Here is a 22561-nt window from a genome sequence, read left to right as displayed (position 1 = left end):
AAAAAAAAAAAAAAAAAGAAAAACCTAAGCATGTTTCTGCTCTTGGTGGGGGGGAACCCTCTTTCTAGACCTCTCTTACCCCAGACATTCTCATGGCTTTGCACTCATTTCATTCCAGTCTTGATCAGATATTAGCTCCCAGAGAGCCTTTCCTGACCACCGTCTAAAACAGTGTCCCTGTCGCTCTCCATTCTCTTACTCTCCTTGTTTTTTCTGTTTAGCACTTCTCACTAGCTAACATATGCATATCCGGGTGTTTGTTTATTGTATGTCTCCCGTCACTAAAATGTAAGCACCATGAAGACTGGGACTCTGACTTACTCTATGTTATCCCCTTTCATCTGAAACAGTGTCTGGCACAACAGAGTAGGGACTTTGGGTTGAATGAATCTTAGTTGAATGGAAAGCGATGGGAGATTCAAATGGAGAGGCTGGTAGGGGTCAGATGATGGGAGGGCTTACAGGCCACGTGAAGGAGGAAGGACTCACCCTGCTGTTCAGGAGCCCCAGCAGAGTGTGAGGCATAGCAGTGACTTGATGGCATTTGGGTTCTAGAAAGATCTCTCTGGGTGCTGTGTAGAAGAGATAAGAACAGATGTGGAGATCCCAGTCAGGAGGGCAGTTCTGTAATGCAGCTGAGATGAAAAGGGCCTGGCTCTTGGTATCCCTGTGGCTTCTGGGATGCAGAACAACTTGGAGGGAGAAAAAACTCAGCATGGCTGAGAGAGATGCCTGCACGTGCCCTGGCCGGTTTCTCGGACCTTCTCACGGGCTGTAGGAGTCTGTTGTCTTAGGTCTGCCCACCATAACTCTTGGGTTAAAGCTCTCTGTTGCCCTCTTTAATGAATTCTTACGCCCTTCACCCATGATACTGGCTGGAATGCTGTTTTGAGGGCTGTACCTGACCTCATCTCCTGTGATCTCCTCCATGACTAAGTTGCCCAGAACATCTTCTCTATTTTACCCCTTATGTTCGTCACCACCCCCCTTTTAAAAATTATTCCCAATAGTTTTTATTGTGCTTGAAATCTATAACATCCAAGTCTTTTTTTAGAATCATTGTTAATACTTATTTCTTGCTTACTTTTTTTTTGCCTTTGGTGTGGCATGGAGTTTTAAAAACATAGCTTCTTTCTTTTCTGCCTACTGTCGTTGATAGAGACGGACTTCCTGGAAGTGATTTTTTTTTTTTTTTAAGTATTTATTTATTTATTTATGGCTGTGTTGGGTCTTCGTTTCTGTGCGAGGGCTTTCTCTAGTTGCGGCGAGCGGGGGCCGCTCTTCATCGCGGTGCGCGGGCCTCTCACTATCGTGGCCTCTCTTGTTGCGGAGCACAGGCTCCAGACGCGCAGGCTCAGTAATTGTGGCTCACGGGCCTAGCTGCTCCGCGGCATGTGGGATCTTCCCAGACCAGGGCTCGAACCCGTGTCCCCTGCATTGGCAGGCAGATTCTCAACCACTGCGCCACCAGGGAAGCCCTGGAAGTGATTTTTTTAGGTGGGGAAGTGGAATGTAGGAGTTGTGTCACACCTTGAGTGCGCTAGGACGCAGGGGTTGCCGGGATGTCAGCAGCATTCACGGGGTCCTTGGGTGGGCTCGGGCCGTCCTTTTCTTCATCCCTTCCTGGCTCGGCCAGTGAGGGGGAGTGAGGTCTGTGTGTGAGTGAGGGGGGACCCAGGTGGGTGTGGGTACATGTGGGGCGTGGAATGTGTTCCCAGGTGAGAGAGAGCGAGGAAGAGGAAGGAATGGGCTGAAGCGGATGAGAGAGGAGGGGTGTGTGGGCGTGGGCGTGGGAGTGGGTGTGGCTCAGGTAACATTTTGCCCTGGAGGCCCAGGGGGGCCAGAGCTCATCCCTGGTCCCCCGGCCACTGGGTCTGTGGGCAACGGACTCATTCCAAGCTCCACTGCCTGGAGGGATAGATACCACCCGCTCTGGTTTTGCTCAGGGTCTGGGGTGGCCCAGCCTGCAGGTGAGGACACCAGTGACGGCAGCTGGGAGGCAGAGGCAAGTGGAGTTTGACGGGAGCTGATCAAATAGTCGCCTTGATTGGTTTAGCTGTTTGTAAGCCTAATTAAGTCAGCAGTTACAGAATATGACCGGGTATAATTACGAAGTAGTTATTGACCATTGTATCACATGGTATTGTTTTTCTTTTATTGGCTTCCATTCACATGGCAGAAAATAGGATCACTGACAACTCCCACAGTTTTTTGTCACAGGTCCAGCTTGAAGAGAGAATAATTTCTCTTTTCAGATTCCTCGAGAAGGAATTTGGGGTCTGCTGGGGTCAGGAATCCACTTGGGACCATTCTGCATGGGCCAGGGGTGGGCAGGTCATGTTGGCGTGGCTGTTGGGGTCCAGTCCTGTGGGTCAGATCAGAGCCGCTGCCGGGAGGAAGCTGGTGAGCTGGGAAGGCAGTGCACCAGACGTCCACGTCGTTTACGTTCCATTTCATAGACGAGCCTCTTCCTCTATGTCATTTTATGTTTCTCACCGTGTGTCTGTGTCAGTGTGACCCATGTCTTTGAAACTTGACTTAAACTCTTTATTTTCTAGGTGGGTTGAACCCATTTCACTCCTCCTGGTCTTTCATTCTGCCTCAAGATGCATACACTGTTGATACTATATTTATTTGCTTTTAATCCATATTTTGTATTTCCAAATAAAGATAAAAGATAAAGATCTTAAGGATAAAAATCTCATGCCTTCTCACTTAATGCTGAGTTTGATTTCTTGAAGGAGTAACTCCCTGTCTGTACCCCTCAGCACCACAGATTCCTTAACAGAGAAGGTGTAGCCGTCTCCTCTCCCAACAGCGTTAAGCCTTCATCCTCCTCCCCGTTCTGCTTGCCTTTTTGGTCCAGAAAGCCTGTCTGCCAAGCCTTGTTTTAAGACCTTCCTCTTCCGCCTGCAGCTTCTGGGGCTCCGCCTTCTCCCCTCTCTCCGCCTCCTTGATGGCTTCCCCAGCCTCCTTTGCTAGCTGCTCTTCCTTCTCCAGGCTGTCCATCTTCACGGCCCCTGGTTCAGCGGATGCTTCCACTTTTGGCCTCGTAACTGGGCTCCTTCGCTCCAGCCTGGGCTGCCGGCAGCGGGCTAGTCACAGACCATGAAACTCATAGACCCGCGACTCCTGCAAACTCGTGGCTCTCAGCGGCTCTACGGCGGTCCCTTTCTCATTGTCATAGTCATCTGGGCTCAGGACATCCATTGCTTTAGGAAGTTGCTTCTTCTGTGTTTTTGTGTGTGTGTGTGTTTTTTTTTTTTTTTTTTAGCTTTAGGAGGTTTTTACCCCTGATGGAGTAAGAAGTAATTCCATCGTCCCCAGCATGCACGTGTGCCCTCACACTCACAATGGCCAGGTCCCATCTGTCACACTTCTGGAATGCATTGCTTTCACACTGCCCCCATTCATGCTTTCATTCTTTGTCCTCTGAGCTGTTGTAATAGCTTCCTTAACTAGTCGGCTGGGCTCCAACCTCTGATCGCCCCTGCCCTTCTCCAGAATGGCCTCCAGAGTCAGGGATGCAGAACAGGTCTGATCACCTCCCACCCATCTTCGCTGCCCTTGTCTTGCGCATCTAATAAAGTGCCTGTGCAGTATGACATTTGGACCACTTCAGAATGATCACTACAATCACTTACTGAGTACTGTTCGAGGCCAGACCTGCGCCAAGTGCAGTCAGACACACTTTATAGGAGCAACAGCCTTGCAGGGTGTAGAGAGCAGTTCATCCGTTTTGTCAACAAGACGACCAACTCAGAGATGAGACGGGCCTGCCCTAGACCTTGAGCTGTCTCCTCCATCAGGGGCCCCTTTACATCTTAGTCTACACTCTGCTGTCATCCTAGGAAGGGGGTACCTCTTCTCCTTCCTAGCTGGTAGTAATCGTCCTCATCCTTTCAGGCTTAGCCAGGGGATACTGCTGCCTCCAGGAAGCCCTCCCTACAGCCAGTCATTATTGGTCTTTCTTCCTCCCCGAATTGTAACTCGCGGCTCTTTTCTGGTCATCCAGTCATTGGGCCTCGGTTTATGTTATGATTGGTCCTTTGCACGCCTTCCTCCCTGGCTTATTCACTCTTTGGGAGAGTGGGGTGGAGTCTCTTCTCCCTTGTTTGTGCATCACTTGTAGCGTGCCCATGCTGTGCACACCACAGGACACAGGAAGGCTGAAGTCACTTGCAGAGAATTTACCCGAAAGAAGCGTGGAGAGTGGTGCCGTGTGGTTCTTCATAGCACAGCGCAGTTCTTTTGTTGATCTGAGGCTGGTTTTTTTATGCCTGTGCTTATTACTCTTTTCAAACACAACTTTGAGGTTAACATGTAGCATCCAGCTATTTTGTACAAAAGTTCAATCCAGTGGACTCTTTTAGAAGTGCTCCTCCAAGCCCTTTCACACTGTGCTCGATGCAGGTCCTCAGGGCACCCCTGGGCTCCCAGTTCCCAGGAGCAGGCGTGGGTGTGTTTAGGGAAGATACCTGGGAACTAAAGAAGACAGGCCTTGGGATCACATGGCCAGGCCTCCTAGGAGAAGAGAAAGCGATGCCGGGCCAGGCCTCAGGGGAACGGGAAGGTCACTGAGAGTCAGATAATGGCGTGCCCCACCTTACAGGATGCCTGTGCCCCTGCAGCTAGACCGCAGCCCCCTCCAGCACTCCGTGCCCGCCGGCTTGGTCACTCGGTTCTTCTCGGTCTCAACTTCTCTGTGTGTCTTGGGTCACATGCCCCAAGAGGGCATCTTTGGTGGAGTCTCCCTCCCCCATCGTTGGCCAGCGCTCTCACGTCAGGCCTCCCTATAGACTGCAGGTCTGGTGGTCAAGTGCCACTGAAGAGGACATGGCCACCTATTCGGGAGGAATTGCCAAGAGCCACTCTTCTCAACAGGGTCCTGTGGGAGCATCAGAGAAGTGAATGCTTGCCGACCTGCCCCGTACAAAGTGTTGTGCTACTTCCTGTGGGGCATGTAAAGATGGGGAGGACTCTGTCCCCGTACATATAGAGTACATGCAGATCTGTAACTGTGCTACCAGGGACACATCTACTGTTCATAGACGTACACGCTTCCTCTATACACTGATAACTTGTGTGATCAGAGCTGTGCTTTCCAGATCAGAGCTACACATCAACCTGATTTAATCCATATTTAACTTGAGTTACACCTTCTGACCTAATTTTCTGTTAAACAAAATATGGGGGTTGGGGGGGGCGGGTGTGGGTGGGTTAAGATCAGTAGCACAGCTGCATGTTGACTCAGATGCACTGCTGAATGCAGTTTGGAAATCTAACTTTTATCATTTCTATCAAGTCTTCAATAAAGAGTCTGTCATTGACATGTGATTCTGCAAAATTGCAATAATAAAAATATGATTTTTAATAATTATTTTGTAACCCCTAGTCTGTATTATATATATCCAATCCCTACTCCCCACCCCCTGCTCTACCAGTTTTATATTGTTTTCTTACTTTCCATGAGTTACTATGAACCTTTTTTTTTTTTTTGAGAGGAATGAAGAATTGATTTTTTTTTTCTTTTAGAAATTTTGGGATTTCTTTAATCAAAATGACACCAGTGACCCAGCCAGGGATACGTGCGTGATCCTTACAGTAGAAGGACGAACGTTTCCAGTGGATATCTTTTATCTACAAAGGTTTGATGATCCTTGCATTTTTTTTTTTTTTTTTAGCTGCCTGTAACAAGTAGCTACTTTTTTTTTTTTTTAATTTTTATTTATTTATATTTATTTTTGGCAGTGTTGGGTCTTCGTTTCTGTGCAAGGGCTTTCTCTAGTTGTGGCAAGTGGGGGCCACTCTTCATCGCGGTGCGCGGGCCTCTCACTGTTGGGGCCTCTCTTGTTGCGGAGCACAAGCTCCAGACGCGCAGGCTCAGTAGTTGTGGCTCACGGGTCTAGTTGCTCGTGGCATGTGGGATCTTCCCAGACCAGGGCTCGAACCCGTGTCCCCTGCATTGGCAGGCAGATTCTCGACCGCTGCGCCACCAGGGAAGCCCGATCCTTGCATTTTTAATGAGGGCGATTAGAAAACTAGGCCTGTTCTGTGGGATGAGAAGCAGTTGCATCTGCTTGCGGCTCTGAGGGCGATGTGCCAGACTGCTGAGGAGGGGTGGGCGTGTTTTGCACCCCCATCATCGACAGGGTGTTCTGGAACCCTGCTCAGTATCACTGCTGGATTTAGTTTAAACTCTCCATACTGATGTGCAGGTTTCTATGACTCTGTGGTCCGTGGGCTCAGCTGGAAAGAGCAAAATGGTAACAGTGTCACAGGGAGGAGGGTTCTATAGTTGTCAGAACTGGGCTTTACTAGGCTGTCTGTCAGCTTGGGCAGTATTAGTGATTTGAATCATTTGGTTCTCAGCTCTTTACATCTTAGCAAGAAGGCCTGGTTGACATTTTCGGGAGGAGCCTCCTTGGACAGGAAGGAGTCATCCTAATTCCTGCCCCTACTCACTGGACAGACAAAGACCAGGAGCCTGGGCCAGTGGCAGATGAATGCAGAGAGTTGTGGGCTTGACTTCTGAGTGATTCTAGTGGGACAGGACACCCATTAACTCCTGTCAGACATGCTGCCAGTGGTCAGGAGGGGAAATAGAGTGTGGAATTCAGCACTGGGACCATAGATCCAGTTTCCCTGGCCAGGCATCCTTGCATGCTAAAGATGGGACATCTATTTGCATGGGTTTATTGCTTTTATGTCTCTGCAAATAAAGCCAACAATCATAGTTTACATGTAATTACGGATTGTTTTTGAATGCCGCATTTAAAAAAAGAAAAAAAAAGAATGAATTTTTTTTTATCAATAATTATTCATATATTGATTACCTGCTGGGCAGGCCCAAACTTAACTTTCACGAGGCTTCGCTGCCAGATTACTAGGGTAATTGATCTATAATTAATGAGCATATTCTAGTGATGAATTTATTTTCAGTCCTGTTCCAGATTATATCAAATCAACTGTAGAAACTGTGATGAAAATTCACCAGACAGAGGGAGATGGAGACATATTAGCATTTCTCACTGGCCAGGTAATTCCATCGGACCTTTTCTCTGGGGTGAGCAGACACATTAAGGCAGCACCAAAATTTATACAGAGGGCTGTTACTTTACTTAGCCACTGATTTCATGTTTTATTGTATTTTGGTGGTTACTTGATTGCATAAAAAATTGTTTGATGTCATTCATCTATTAACTCAATTGCCAGAGAGTCATTAGTTCCTGCCTATTCTGTCTGCAGAGGGTTAAATGTATTTCCACTGTCAAACGTTTTCCGTGGTTCAGTGATCTTTTCTAGGGAAAGCTTATAGTGATTTTGCATGCCACAACTTGTCCATATGTATGCCATGCTGTTTGCCACAGAGCATAGAAAAAAAAACTCAGTGAAAGTCATAGTTTTGATGTATCAGGAATTCTTCTATTGACCGCAGATAGTGTAGATTTCAGTGATTAACCTGACAGTTGCAAATTTTCGCCCCCATCGGCACCATTGTTCGGTAGCATTTGATTAAATACCACCCCAGCGTGGAACGTGATGGCTCTGACAGTCATGAATCTGACCACGTTTAAAATCCTCATCCCAACTTTCATTTTCTTGCAGTATGATAAAATGACATGCTTCAAATTGATCTCATTTTCTTTGGTTCCTGGTTCGATGATTTTAGGAAGAGGTAGAAACTGTTGTGTCTATGCTGATAGAGCAGGCTCGAGCACTGGGTCGGACCGGGATGAAGAGGCACCTCCGGGTTCTCCCCATGTATGCGGGACTGCCTTCCTTTGAGCAAATGAAAGTGTTTGAAAGGGTGTCACGCACTGTCAGAAAGGTGAGTCTAACCCGAGGACCAAGGACTATAATCACGTTGGTGCTCCTTTGCTATCCACTAGAAAGATTTATTTTATTTTATTAAAAAAGTTTTTTTTTATGGAAGTAGAGTTGATGTACAATGTTGTGCCAGTCTCTGCTGTACAGCACAGTGACTCAGCCACACACATACATACGTTCTTTTCCATTATGGTTTATCCCAGGAGACTGGATATAGTTCCCTGTGCTATGCATTAGGACCTTGTTGTTTATCCCTTCTAAATGTAATAGTTTGTGTCTACCAACCCCAAACTCCCAGTCCATCCCTCTCCCTCCCCCCACCCCCTTGGCAACCACAAGCCTGATCTCTATGTCTGTGAGTCTGTTTCTGTTTTGTAGATAAGTTCATTTGTGCCATATTTTAGATTCCACATATAAGTGATATCATACGGTATTTGTCTTTCTCTTTCTGACTGACTTCACTTAGTATGATAATCTCTAGTTGCATCCATGTTGCTGCAAATGGCATTATTTCACTCTTTTTTATGGCCGAGTAGTATTCCATTGTATATATGTACCACATCCTCTTTATGCATTCATCTGTTGATGGACATTTAGGTTGTTTCCATGTTTTGGCTGTTGTGAACAGTGCTGCTGTGAACATAGGGGTGCATGTATCTTTTTGAATTACAGTTTTGTCCGGGTATATGGAAAGATTTATTTTAAATTGAAGTAAAACTTGCTAAATAGGAAGGTCTCTTTAAGAACTTAAAGTCCATGTTTCTGTGCAGGAGATCTAAAAGTGCACAATAAATAATGTGTTGCAAAGATTTCTAAACCTGCCCCACAGAAGGTTTAGTAATTATCAGAGTAGGTGACTTCTCTTTGCTTCTCTTTTTCCTGCCTAATCTTTCCCCGTCATGCGATACCGCCTTGGTTTAAAGGACTGTCTCGGTGGATCGTGCTCAGTCAAGAACACTAGATTAGTTCCTACAAAATGGTTTCTAAACCATTTGTTTGAAGCATCAGTTTGCCTATAGAGCCAAGTGTGAGTCAGTTAATTCAAGGTGTGGCTTAAACATCCTTGGCCTTGAAATTGGGGTGGGGAAGAGCGTGGTGAGAAGCATCGGTTTAAAGGAGCCAGCAGGCAGCCAGTCTGCTTCCTGTTCATCGCCTCCCTGGGCCTTGCTCTGTTTTCCCTTCCGTCAGATGAGGAAGGTACAGAACTGGCCCGAAGTCAGCTTAGAGTAGCTGTTTATCAGCAGGTGGCAGAGAACACAGTAGGTGAGGGATGACAGGTCTGAGGATCCCCTCCCAACTTCAGGCCACTTGCAAGAGGGCACTCTGCCTCCTGGCCATTGGGACGGAGCAGCTCAAGTCTGTCCAGTCAAACGTGACCTGCAGCCAACTAGTCAGGAGGCCTGGGTTACCGTGTGCCCTGGGATGAGTTACTCAACCCTGAGGCCCAGTTTTCTCAGCTGTAAAGCATGAATAACAGTAACTTTTAGATAGATGGTTTCATAGCATAAAATCCTGACTCTAGTACATAAAAATGGTAGGAAGATTTTTTATAAAATGATTGATGTAAAAGTGCCCGAAAAAAGTTCTAAGTGCTATCTGCACATGTCTCCTGCTGCTTCACACCTTCCGGGGGCAGCGCCCAGTGCCCTTAGAATAAAATGCAAACCCCTCACGTGGCCCAGAGACTGTGTGTGATCTGGTCCCCGCCTCCCGCCTAAGCTCGTCTTGTGTTTGTTTACTCTGGTCTCCGGCTGCATTGGCTGTTTCTGCTTCCTCTGCCTGGATCCCTGTAGGGCTGGCTGCTGCTTATTACTCGGGTCTCAGCCCCAAATCATCTTTTAGAGAGGCTTTCCCTGGCCATCTCACCTGAAGTAGCACACTCCATTATTATAATATTATAATATGTGATGTATACATTGAATGCTACATAATATTAGAGTATTACCCTGTTGCATTTTCTTCCCAGTCACTCTCTTGTTTATGTTCATTATTTCTCTACCCAAACACTCATACTGGAATGTAGACTCTTGTCCATCAAACATTCCTGGCAGCTTGAAGAGTGCCTGGCAACGTGCAGACCCTCAGAAAGCAGTTAGAATGTGAGTGAGCAAACGACCGGACATGTACAAGGTGGTGATTTACTTAAGTTGTACAAAAGGTAGAAACTACCATTTGTTGAATGTTACTCTGGGCCAAGTACTCCAGGTACCAGGCTGTCATCACTTCATGTATATTTCACATTCAATCCCCTTAAGAACCCCGGGAGAGGGTAAATATTATTATGGAGACAAGGAAACATGCTCAGGAGGTTAAGTAATTTGTTCAAGGTCCCACACTTAGGGAGAATTCAAACCCAGGGCACCCTGACCCCAAAACTCATCATGCTCTCTCCAGGATACCAAACTGCCTCTCACAGGTTCTGCACTGTCAGAAATATCTTAAAATCTTTTAGGATTTTGATTAGTTTATTCAGAGTGAAGAGAACCAAATAACTTTTATCCTTACTCTCCTTCCTGTGGGGAGCCTAGGTGATAGTGGCCACCAATGTAGCAGAAACCTCCATCACAATCAGCGGGATTGTGTATGTGATTGACTGTGGCTTTGTGAAACTCCGAGCCTACAACCCCAGGACAGCTATTGAGTGCTTGGTGGTGGTCCCAGTGTCCCAGGCATCAGCCAGACAGCGAGCAGGACGTGGTGGCCGCAGCCGCTCAGGAAAATGTTTCCGCCTTTATACAGGTAAGTTTGGCTTTTTTTTTTTAAAGGGTTTTGACCTTCTGATACTCAGCCTGGGCATCAGAGAATATTACAGATATCTACCGTAATAGGCAGAACTTAACATCAGATCCAGACTTCCCTCACAAGGCCCTCGGTAACCTGGCCTCCACCACCTTCCTCACTCCAAATGTGGCACTTCTTTGCTACTGCACCCTGCTGGCCAAAGCTGGACCACGAATCACCGATTATTTGACATCTCCTTTCTAACCTAATGTCTGTGCCTCAGCCTCTCTGTAGCCATGTGACGTGTAGCTTGGGCCCTGCGGCTCAGGTCCTGTCTTTCTTACCTTTCCCTTAGCTTCGTGTGCCATTTTCTGGTTCTGGGATCCTTGAATCCTGTGGGTCCTCGCATTGCGTTCCATCTTTTTTTTTTAATGTTTATTTATTTTCTTATTAGTCATCCATTTTATACACATTAGTGTATACATGTCAATCCCAATCTCCCAATTCATCGCCCCCCGCCGCTGGGTTCCATCTTTACCTCTGGTTCAGAGCATGTTTGCAGAGCTAAACTGACAGGATGTCTCCTGAGACTCATTGATAGAAAGCAATTAGTTGGTCAACTCCTGCTCTGTGCCATGCACCATGCTAGGCTCTGAGGGAGCAAAATGAAATGACAATAAAGACTGTCCCAGCCCTTAAGGAGCTTTCTCTCCAGCTAGATGACAGCCTTACCTACAGAAAATGATGTCCCCAGAGCTGCTCTTTCCTTCTTTGCACTTCTCTTTTGTGGGCGATGGTATCAAGGTTGCTCTCAATTGTCCAGACTTAATTTTCAAATCATTTTTAATTCCCTCTTCTGTCCAATATCCATCTGCAGTCATGTACCAGATCCGGGGGGTTTTACCACTTATCTCTTCTTTGCTTTCTGGTTACTGTCGTCCTTGTTCAGTCCTTGACATCATTTATTCTTTTAGCAAATGTTTACAGAGCACCTGCTCTGTGCCATGCATGGAGACAAGGCTTGGAAATCTAGGGCCAGGTGAGACATGGTCTGTGGCCACGTGGCTGACAGCTTGGTGGTGCAGACAGGCTCAGGAACAGATCAGCATATTATGGTGTGATAAGGTCACCTTAATGGAATGAGCCTTGGAAACAGAGAGCAGGGAGTTATCCTGTTGGAGAGGGCTCCACAGTCGGTAATTGAGCCCAGTCTTATTGGCAGCCCAGTAGTTAATCCAGGTGAAGGGATAGCAGTGGAGATTAGATTCCAGCACACCAGGCAGAGGGAGTGGAATGTACCAGTACTTGGAGGGGAGGAAGCGGGTAAGGGGGATTCATGGGAGAGAGGGGGAAGGCAGAGCCTGAAACCAGAGAGGCGAGGGTCTTCTACTGAAGGTGCTAAGAAGGAATGACGGAAGTGCAAAGAGGAGAACCAGGGCTAAAAGACGAACTGAAATACGGGGAGGACGAAGTTTTAAGAAAACAAACAAACAAAAAATTTATTAAGGTGAAATTTACATAACACAAAATTAACCATTTTAACTTGAACAGTTCAGTGGCATTTATTATGGTTCACAGTGTGCAACCACCACCTTTGTCTGGTTTCAAAACAGTTTCATCACTCCAAAGTAAAACTCCTAACCCATTAAGCGGTTTTTCCTCCATTTCTCCCTGCCCCCAGCCACTGACAACCACCAACCAACAGTCTTTGTTCTGTCTTTCTGGATTGACAGTCGGCCCTCCGTATCTGCACATTCAACCAACTACAAATTGAAAATATTTGGGAAGAAAATCCCAGAAAGTTCCAGAAAGCAAAACTTGAGAATTTGCCCGCACACCAGCAACTGTTTACATAGCGTTTACATTGTATTAGGTACTATAAGTAATCTAGAGATGGTTTAAAGTATTCAGGAGGATGTGTGTAGGTTATATGCAAATACTGTGCCATTTTATATAAGGGACTTGAACATCCTCAGATTTTGGTGTCTGCAGTGGGGGAGAGGGGTGTCCTGGAACCAATCTCCTGTGGATACCAAGGGAAGACTGTATCTGTTTTGGATATTTCATATAAATTAAACCATATAATATGATGTTTTGCGTCTGGTTTCTTTCATTCAGCGTAATGTTTTCCAGGTTCATTTACATTGTATTAGTACTTCATTCCTTTTTGTGGCTGAATGATATTCTATTGTATGGATGTACCACAATTTGTTTATTCATTAGTTGATGGTGTTTCCACCTTTTGGCTATCGTGGATAGTGCTGCTATGAACAAGCATGTATGTGTACTTGTTTGAGTACCTGTTTTTAATTCCTTTGGGTATACACCTAGGAGTAGAATTGCAGGGTCATATGGTAATTCTTTGTTTAATTTGAGGAACTCAAGTTACTTTTAAAGAGGAAATGGCCAGCATCATCTCATGCTCCAAAGAAATCAAACAGTAGACTGTGGACTAAAGATTGTCAAGTGGATTTGGTTAAAAGGTCACTGGAGCCCTTAGCATGAGCAGTTTTAGTGGAGGTGAGGTTGAGGAGAGGCCACGTAATGGGCTACGTTAGATCCAGCCTCTAGGCTTTCTCTGCTAGCCTGCTTCCAGAAAACGCAGCTCTGAGCAGGGTGCTACCTGCTCAGACCCTTAACAGTTTCCCAGGGCCTTACGGGACTATTTCTAGCTTGTCTTCTCCTGTTGTCCACCAGCACCCACCCTACACTGCATCCCTGCTGAGCTGCACTCTTCTTGGACATACCTTCTGTTTTCCCACATCCGCCTCTCAAACCTTTGATACCTTTCCATGGGCTGTTTCCTCTGCCCAGCAGATCCTCCTTATCCTTGAAATCCTCTCTCACGTGTCAGTGCCCTCAAATGCCTTCTCCCACCAGCTGTCCTTCCTTCTTCCCTCTGCCTCCATTTCTCTTTGGGAGGACCCCTCACTGGGACCTAGCCTGTTCCTCATCTTGGTCCCAGGCCCCTTTGAATCACTGAAACTTCTCAAGAGCCATTGGCCTACAGCTCCTGCAGCTCTTGGCGCAATGCCTTGTGTACTTGAGTTCTCAGTAGAGTTTAATTGAGCGTCATTGAACCCTTAGGAAGCACCTACTTCCTGTGTCTTCTCAGCAGGATCGTCCTCTTATCTGATAACTTTGTTTCTGCCTTGGTCAGCAGTGTGCTTGGCAAATGTGGTTATCCTACCAAAAGGCTGTCCCCCAAACACTCTTGAAACTTGAAGGGAATATCCCATTTGGAACTTCCTGCTGTTGCCTGTTACCCAGAACCTTCCAAGTAGACCCAAGCATCTGGCAAGTTGTATCAGTCAGTTCACAGAGTATTTATTGTCTGTTTTCTCAAATTAAAGCTTTCTGAAGTCCTTCAGTGGTAGTGCTATTTCTTCATGACACCTTTTGTTTTGTTCTGATTTTTCTCTAGTTAACTAAAGATTTATGATCTGAATGGAAGTTGAGCCCCCTTTGTGTGAAAGAGGGTGTGCACAGTTAAAGTGTTGACTGATGTGGGAGGATTTTGTATATAATCCTCTTCTATATGATCCTTAAGCTTTCTGAATATACACAAAAAGGATTTAATCTCTTCCTACCTGTTTTTTCCCCACCCTTTTTATCTAGCTTTTATAAAAAGGCTTCCCAAAGTCTCTTTTTCCTCCCTCTCCCCTCTCCTGCCCCTCCCATCTTGGCACCTCTGAAGCTGGTGGTGCTTTTTCCTGTTTGAGGACACCTTTTGTTCCTGATGGTGCCTGTAAGCATTCATTAATCTGTTTGGGCCAGCATCAGATTCTGGGAGTGACGTGTGTGCCTGGCTCAATTTAGAAAGTTAGATTTGGACAAATTTTGCTCTTTATAAGCTTTGGTCATTTTTTTAATATTTTGGAGATACTTTGGTTATGTTCTGGTTATAGTTGGTGATTTATCTTGAAATTGTTCTTTGCTTTTATGTGTAGTTCTGGCCTGCTTGACTTACTCCATCCCAAGCAGAGGGAATGGGAATTGGCCACCCATAGTGATTCAGCAAATACTTGTTGCTTTGATTTAATGTTTTGCTAACAAGAAGCACATTTTATTTTATTTTATTTTTATTAATTAATTAATTTATTTATTTTTGGCTGCATTGGGTCTTCGTTGCTGCGTGCGGGCCTTCTCTAGTTGTGGCGAACGGGGGCTACTCTTCGCTGCGGTGCGCGGGCTTCTCATTGCGGTGCGCGGGCTTCTCATTGCTGTGCGCGGGCTTCTCATTGCGGTGCGCGGGCTTCTCATTGCGGTGGCTTATCTTGTTGCGGAGCACAGGCTCTAGGCACACCAGCTTCCGTAGTTGTGGCATGCGGGCTCAGTAGTTGTGGCTCGTGGGCTCTAGAGCGCAGGCTCAGTAGCTGTGGTGCATGGGCTTAGTTGCTCCGCGGCATGTGGGATCTTCCCGGACCAGGGCTCGAACCCATGTCCCCTGCATAGGCAGGCGGATTCTTAACCACTGCGCCACCAGGGAAGTCCAAGAAGCACATTTTAAAAAGCATTCTAAAGTAAAAGGAGAAACTTTTATAAAGATATATTGTTCAAATGTATTTATCTAAGGTATTTAAAAAATAGAAGGATCTTTCCTAAATAGGAAACAACTTTATATCACAATATCATATGCATCTGAGCCTAGACTCCTAGAGCCTCTCATTAAAGTTAGAGAAGGAGAACTGTTCCTTTGGCATAATGATTGCATTTGATTGTGACATTTGATCCCACACAGTTCTGATTTCTTATCCTCAGAGGAAGCCTTTGACCAGCTGCCTCAATCCACCGTTCCTGACATGCAGCGGAGCAATCTGGCCCCCGTCATCCTGCAGCTGAAGGCTCTGGGGATCGACAACGTCCTCAGGTTCCACTTCATGTCGGTAAGTCCTGCCTTCTGTCCGTCTGGGAGGCCAGAGTGCTCCCAGGGGAGTGTCAGGACATTGATACAGAGCATGCTGCCTTTCTGGGTTTTTTCACTTAGCTCGTGTGTTGTGTGCAGGGTTCAGGGGAATACAGCCAGACAAGGCTGACACAATTCTGTTCTTGTCTGTTGGGGTAGAGAGACAAGTAAGTGGGTAATGACAGTGCCTGTGCCCGGTGCTCTGAGAGACAAAGGAAAGGCCCGCAGCCCACTTAGTCATGTCTGAGGCGAGACCTGAAACCCAAGTGGGATCTCAGCAGGTCGGGAGAGGTGGAGTTACCCAGGGCAGGAGTGTGTGTGTAGGCCTAGGTGCCCAAGTGTCATGACTGGGGGAGCCAAGAGGGCTCTGGTAGAGCTGCAGGGAAAGTCCTTATGGCTGATTGCATTTCTGATTATTTCCCAAGGTCAGTTTCCAGGAGTGGGCTTATTGGGTCAAAGGGCCATGGTCATTTCATAGATCCTTGAGACAAGGCCGAATTCCTTTACAGATATAAACTCCAGCAGTGCATGAATGCCTGACTCACTGTACCCTTATCATGCCATGTTATTTTCCTTTAGAGTTTTGCTAATTTGATTTGGTGGGGGGGGAAGGAGGAAAAATATTATCTGTATCTATCTTTTTTGATTTCTCATAAGATTAAAAAAAAATTATTGGCCACTTTATATTTCTTCTGAAATATAAGAAGAAATCTACATAATCTTATCTAACAGATAAGCCATTTATCTGTTAGAATTAGTGTTTATTAGTGATTAAGAGTCCGTTAACTATTGAACACATTAACCTTTGTCTATAGTATTTCTTGCAAACAGTTCTTCTGATTGTATTGTATTTTATTGTTTGTTTGTTTGTTTATGTGCAGCCATTCTAAGCAAAGATAGTAATATCTTTCTATCTTTACCTCTGTGATTTCTTCTGTTATTCTTGTGCCTTTGAAGCATTTCCCCATATCTAGGTCAGTTAATAAATATTCACTCATGTTTTCTTCTTGAATTTTTATGATTTGAAAACTTGTATTTTTAACTCCTTATTATATCCCAACTCTGTTGGTATATGATGTGTAACAAGGCTAGATTCCTGGATGCTAAGTCCCTAATGTAGCATGTCATGATAAACTAGGCAAATGAAAGAAGAGAATGTAACAATATCATCTGCTCTCCCAAAGAAAACATACTTATTTCTCATAAGTATGGAGAAAATACACACTTTGAATGTTGGTATATAGTACAAGAAATTATACAGAAAAGTGAACAGTATATGCAAATCAAAAGCTTATGAAAAGCTCCACATCTCAGATTAAAGGAAAACATAAGGGCAAAAAGGACAGATCAGTGTCTCAAAAACTATAGAGTTTTCAGACGTCCTTGTGAATACATCGAATACCCACTAAAGAAAAAGCTAAAGGAAAGGGAACAGCACAAATAGTAACTAACGTTAGAACATGTTTGGCTTCTCTAGGAGAGATAAATGCAAATTGAAATAGCTGTACCACTGTACATTAATTGAATGATCAAACATAAAGAAAAATGATAAAATCCAAAGCTGACACAGTTTGGGGAAAGTGGTTTTATATTCTGTTTCAGTCCTCATGGAGGACTTTCTGACATTATTTTATGAGCTGTAGAAATGCCTGGTATTTCTTCTCAGGGAATTTTCTCCTGAAAAAAATAATTCAAAAGAAACAAAGAACTTACATGTAGGATAATGTTTATAGTATCATTTTATATTAAATTAAAAATATAATAACGAAAATTATAAACTTTCAGACAACTGAAAAATGAGGAAAAAACATATAAATTCATCTTCATATATTCCCTTCTGGTTATTTCCTCCTGAAGTTGTGTTTTTTCACAGTTGAAATCACAGGATACATATAATTTTGTATATTTAGCAGTGATGATTACAGTAGCAAAGAACTAAAAGAACTCAATTGCCCAGTAGTAAGAAAGTTGCTTATTTCACAGTGTATGACCTTGTCAGAATAGTATGCTGTTGTCCCAGGCTATTCGCTGTGAAGTGTCCATGGGTACAAGAAACAGAGGGAACAGAAAAGCAGGCAGTGAGAAAAACAAGCTAAAATTATACACACACAGTCCTTCCAACTACATTAAAACAGCGTTTGCATATGATCCCGAATCAGATGAGGCCACAGAGAAATACTAGTAAATGTGTGTTGAGGTGAAAAAACTCGGGATGTGATTGGAGAAGGGGGCGGGTAAAGGTGTGGGTTTTTTTGATTGATGATGAATTCTAAGAGCAGAATTCATCGGACTTGGTGATTGACTGGAAACAGGGCCAAAGATTGAAAGGAATCGAAGAGAGCCTGTCCGTTTTGTTCTGTAATTATTCAGAACCACATTCAGTGCTTGAGCTTCCATTATTCATGTAATCTCAGTGTAATAAAAGATCCCAGAGGGGTTAAGCTCCTCCATTTAGGTGCTGTGTGTATGTTGCCTCTTTGTAAAGTAGGATGTCGTGGGCACTGAGGAAAGGCTAGTGAATCAGTTACATGATTTAGTCAACAGTGACTTGTTGAATCCCCAGTGTATAGTGAATCAGGTCTAGTTCCTACCCTCATCTGTGTGTGCGTGCAGTCAGCGCAACTTTGAGAAGTACAGCTTTGTTCCTTGGCAGTCAGTGGGTGGGGTAGAGTGGAAAGAATGAGACCTGAATTCAGTCTCTGGCTTTGCCACCAACTGCCTCTAGGATCTTGTTCAAATGTCTTTTACTTTTTGTTGTTCACTCTCCTCATCTGTAAAATTGAACTAAAACAGCGTGATACTTAAAATACATTTGTTGTGAATGCATTTAAGAAAAAAAAACTGCGCAGTTTGCGAAAGGACTATAATTTTATTATGTGGCTGATAGATGAAATAATTTAGAAGATAATAGTAATGATGCTTGGTACTTAGTAGACGCTCAGTAAAGGTGCGTGGAAGGAAAGAACATAGTAAGGATCCGGAGACTCAGACTGAAGGTCACAATATCAGCTTTGCTTAGCTTCAGATTTCTAGCATTCTCTTTTATTTTCAGGAATTCAAATTTAACCTATGTCAGTTACCCCTATAGGCAGGACCTGGGGCAGGGCTGTGGGTGATGCAAAGATGAATCATCCACCAATACTGCAGTATCATGGGGCTTCTTAGAAGGCTGAGACACGAAGTAAAAATTAGAAATATTTGATGAGAGTTTAGGGAAAGCAAAGAGGTAGTTCAAGGTAAGAACCCATCGCTTCTGATGGAGGGGAGCATGAGGGAAAGCTTCAAAGGAAATGTTTAGTCAAGCTGAGATAAAAGACCAAGTAGTACTAAGGGTGCTGAGAGGGAGAGGAAGGACATTTCAAGAGTAGAAGCATGGAGGTTGGGAAGTCTGGGGCATGTTAGAGAGAAGAGTGGATTGAGCAGGAAAGTCACATTATTATGGCTGTTACCTGATGAAGTTAACTTAGGAGGGTTTTTATGTTTTTTACAGCCCCCTCCAGCACAGTCGATGGTTCAGGCGTTGGAGTTACTCTATGCTCTGGGAGGTATGCCTGTCTCTTATTCTGTGTTTTCTTATCTGTTTATTAATATGTGATATTAGTTAGGTTGTATTCACTCTAGGGCTCTTAGTATCTTCAAGGCTGGGATTGATTCTCCCCATATGTATGATCCTCTTAGTGACATATAAGCTCATCCAAATAAGAAGGTGGGACTGTGATTAATGAGGTCCAGTCGTGACAATGAATTTATAAAGTCTGTCGGTACATCAGAAGCTATTAATAACCATCGCCACAGCTACACTTCCAAGAGACATCTGGGAGATTCTCTACCAGTATTTCACATGTTACCTCTCTGGGCCTTTTTCTCTGTCCCTCGACCCCATTCTGAAATCTGGCTCTGTGTTCGCTCCCTAACTCCCCTTCCTTCCACTCCTGGAGTTCCCTGTGGAGAATTGAGTAGAATACCAGGCTGTGGTATTGTTTGGGCAAGGAAACACCATGTTATGGAGGAACTTCTATTCTCTTGTTTGAAAATGTGGTATTTACCTTAAGATAGAGGAAACTGTGGCCTGAATTTACCTCTTCAGGAAGTTTGTGTCTTTTCTGTGAATGTTGCCTCAGGTGAATGTTATATCCAGTTCAGTATTAAATTTCAGTGGAGGTTTTGTTCTCTGAGATTCTTTCTCTTTTCTTTTTTTGGTTCTCAGCGTCTTTATTGAGGTATAGTTCATATGCTGTATAATTTACCCATTTAAAATGTACAGTTCAGTGCTTTTTAGTATATTTACAGGGTTGTGCAACCATCACTACAAGTTTAGAACATTTAGAACATTTTCATCACCCAAAAAAGAAAACCTGAACCCAATAGCCCTCCCTCCCCATTCCCTCTCCCCCATCCCAGCCTAAGCAACCGCTAATATACTTCCTGTCTCTATAGATTTGCCCATTCTGGACATTTTATATAAATGGAATCAAATAGTATGTGGTCTTTTGTGATTGGCTTTTTTCATTCAGCATGGTGTTTTCAAGATTTATCTATGTTGTAGCAGTATTGATACTTCATTTCTTTTTATTGCTGAATAATATTCCATTGTATCGATATACCACTTATTATTCTTATCCATTTATCAGTTGATGAACATTTGGATTGTTTCCCCTTTTTGACTAATATAAATAATGCTGCTGTAAGTGTCCACATACAAGTTTTTGGTGGACCTTCTACCAGCAGTGTGTGAGGGTTCCAGTTTCTCCACGTAATGACGGGTTGCCAATGCTTGTTATTTATCTGTCTTATGTACTGTAGCCACTGTGGTGGGTGTGAAGTGGTGTCTCGCCATTTTGGTTTGTATTTCCCTAATGACTGATGACGCTGAGCACTTTCTCGTATGCTTATTGGCTATTTGTGTATCTTTTTTGGAGAAATGTCTATTCAGATCCTTTGTTCATTTTTACTTGGGGTGTTGTCTTTTTATTATCGAGTTGGAGGAGTTCTTTATATATACCGGATACGCGTTTCTCATCAGATCTGTGATTGTAAATATTCCTCCCATTCTGTGGGTTGGCTTTTCACTTTCTTGATGGTATTGTTGGTAATACAAAAGTTTTAAGTTTTTATGTGGTTCAGTTTATGTATTTTTTCTTTCATTGCTTGTGCTTTTGGTGTCTTACCTGAGAAATCATTTCCTAATCCTTGGGCATGAAGATCTCTCCTAGGTTTTCTTTGAAGAGTTTTTATAGTTTTAGTTCTTACATTTAGTAGGTCTGTGATCCATTTTGAGTTAATTTTTTTGTATAGGGTGAGGTAGGGTTCCATCTTCATTATATTTATGATACCTTCCTGTGAAGGAATAGCCAATTATTCATTAAGAAAATCTTCAATGATTTAAAAGGCCTTTAGGGTCTACATCACATCAGCCCTGAGTGAGCATATGCCAGAAAAGGTTTCCATCCTCTGTTCTCAAGCATGTGATAGGAACTTGAAAGCAAAGTCTCCTGGCATAATCTGAAATGTGTATGAGAGAATATCCACTATTTAGAAGTTTTTCATTTGAACTGATTTTCCTCCAAACAGAATGGAATGGACTTGAAGATATGGGGAGGGGGAAGGGTAAGATGTGACAAAGTGAGAGAGTGGCATGGACATATATACACTACCAAACGTAAAATAGATAGCTAGTGGGAAGCTGCCGCATAGCACAGGGAGATCAGCTCAGTGCTTTGTGACCACCTAGAGGGGTGGGATAGGGAGGGTGGGAGGGAGGGAGATGCAAGAGGGAAGAGATATGGGAACATATGTATATGTTTAACTGATTTACTTTGTTATACAGCAGAAACTAACACACCATTGTAAAGCAATTATACTCCAATAAAGATGTTAAAAAAAAAAACAAAACAGAATGAAATTTAAAATATTTTAAATGTCTTCACTGCTCTAACTAAGCTGGAAAAGGTAGAGGGAAACACCCAACTTAAGTTTATTTATAAGCTGAATTATCACCTTCCAAGAGATGATTATATGGGAACAGAAGAGAAATGACCTTTTCTGTCTTGCCCTGAGGTCTGCAGCAGGTGTTTTAATGCTCCATCTTGGGGCTAGTCTAAACCGTAGTAAAACGAGAGTCTCTATCTTGGGAATCCACTACCTGAAAATTGGCTATTGGTAAAGAGGCAAGGAGGGATGTGAGGAATTGAAGGAGTCAGCCCAGTTCAGCAAACAGCCCAGGAGGCAGTTGGGTAAACAGCTCTGGTGTTGGCACCAAAGAGAGAGCCGGGCGTGTGTTTAGACTCATAGTCATCAACTTTGTAATTGCTCACAAATTTCTGAGAGGCCTGGGACATCTGTGGCCTCTCAGAAATTGGCCATGGAAAAAGGTCCAGAGGTGATGCAGAGAGAAGAGCAGGAGAGGTGGCAGAGAAGCAGGGAAGTGGGGGATCATGGAAGCTGGGGAAGAGTGTTTCCAAGGAGCTGTGGTCAGCAGAGTCAAAGGCTGCTGGGGACCCTACGGAAAGTGCCCTTTGTGTTTGGCACTGTCTGGTTGTCGGTCCCTTGGAAAGAGCAGTCTCTGGGGAGGGTGGGAGCAGGAGGAGGCTGTGAGGCCATCTCCTTATAATTAAGTCCTCGCATGGAGGCCATCAGAAGTATCAGTTTTTCAGAATTGAGCATTCAGGAGCACTGAGGAAACCTTTTCTTCTTTTATTGTAACAGCACTCTGGGTCAGGTTGAGGTCGGATACCTTTGTTTAGCATACATCATCTTTTATTCTCCCAACAACTGTACATCTTCCAGCACCATGGTACATGCCTTCTGCTTTTTGTTGCTGTTCTTACGGCAGGGCTGGACAAAGACTGTCGCCTAACTGAGCCGCTTGGCATGAGAATAGCAGAGTTTCCTTTGAATCCCATGTTTGCAAAAATGCTGCTTGAATCAGGTAGGTGGAGACCAACAGTCCTCATTGATTTTATTTTGTCTGGGAGTTGTTTCCCAACTTCTGTGCACCCTGGGGAAGAGGGCACAATACATTTTGAGCAGTGAAGGAACTTTCATCTAAGGTTTGGGGCATGGGGCTAACTCACGATTCAAAGTCAGTCGTCATTAATTCAGTAA

General features: G+C 44.2%; 1 protein-coding gene across 4 annotated transcripts in view; it reads left to right on the top strand.

Moving 5' to 3' along the window:
- DHX35 (DEAH-box helicase 35) overlaps window positions 1-22561 on the top strand; it is a 72356-nt gene that overhangs the window by 31595 nt on the left and 18200 nt on the right. For 2 of the 4 annotated variants that reach the window (XM_036827017.1, XM_036827016.1), the window contains exons 9-15: window positions 5536-5648; window positions 6943-7039; window positions 7673-7831; window positions 10359-10569; window positions 15313-15437; window positions 18948-19002; window positions 22290-22385. In XM_036827017.1, coding sequence (XP_036682912.1) covers window positions 5536-5648; window positions 6943-7039; window positions 7673-7831; window positions 10359-10569; window positions 15313-15437; window positions 18948-19002; window positions 22290-22385 — 856 coding nt within the window. The remainder of the gene's footprint in view (window positions 1-5535; window positions 5649-6942; window positions 7040-7672; window positions 7832-10358; window positions 10570-15312; window positions 15438-18947; window positions 19003-22289; window positions 22386-22561) is intronic. The other 2 variants (XM_036827018.1, XM_036827019.1) reach the window with 2 other exon arrangements.

Source organism: Balaenoptera musculus, chromosome 15 (assembly GCF_009873245.2).
Source record: "Balaenoptera musculus isolate JJ_BM4_2016_0621 chromosome 15, mBalMus1.pri.v3, whole genome shotgun sequence".
NCBI lineage: Eukaryota > Metazoa > Chordata > Mammalia > Artiodactyla > Balaenopteridae > Balaenoptera > Balaenoptera musculus.
The sequence above is the reverse complement of the archived record's forward strand: the minus strand, read 5'-3'. Positions and strand labels throughout refer to the sequence as shown.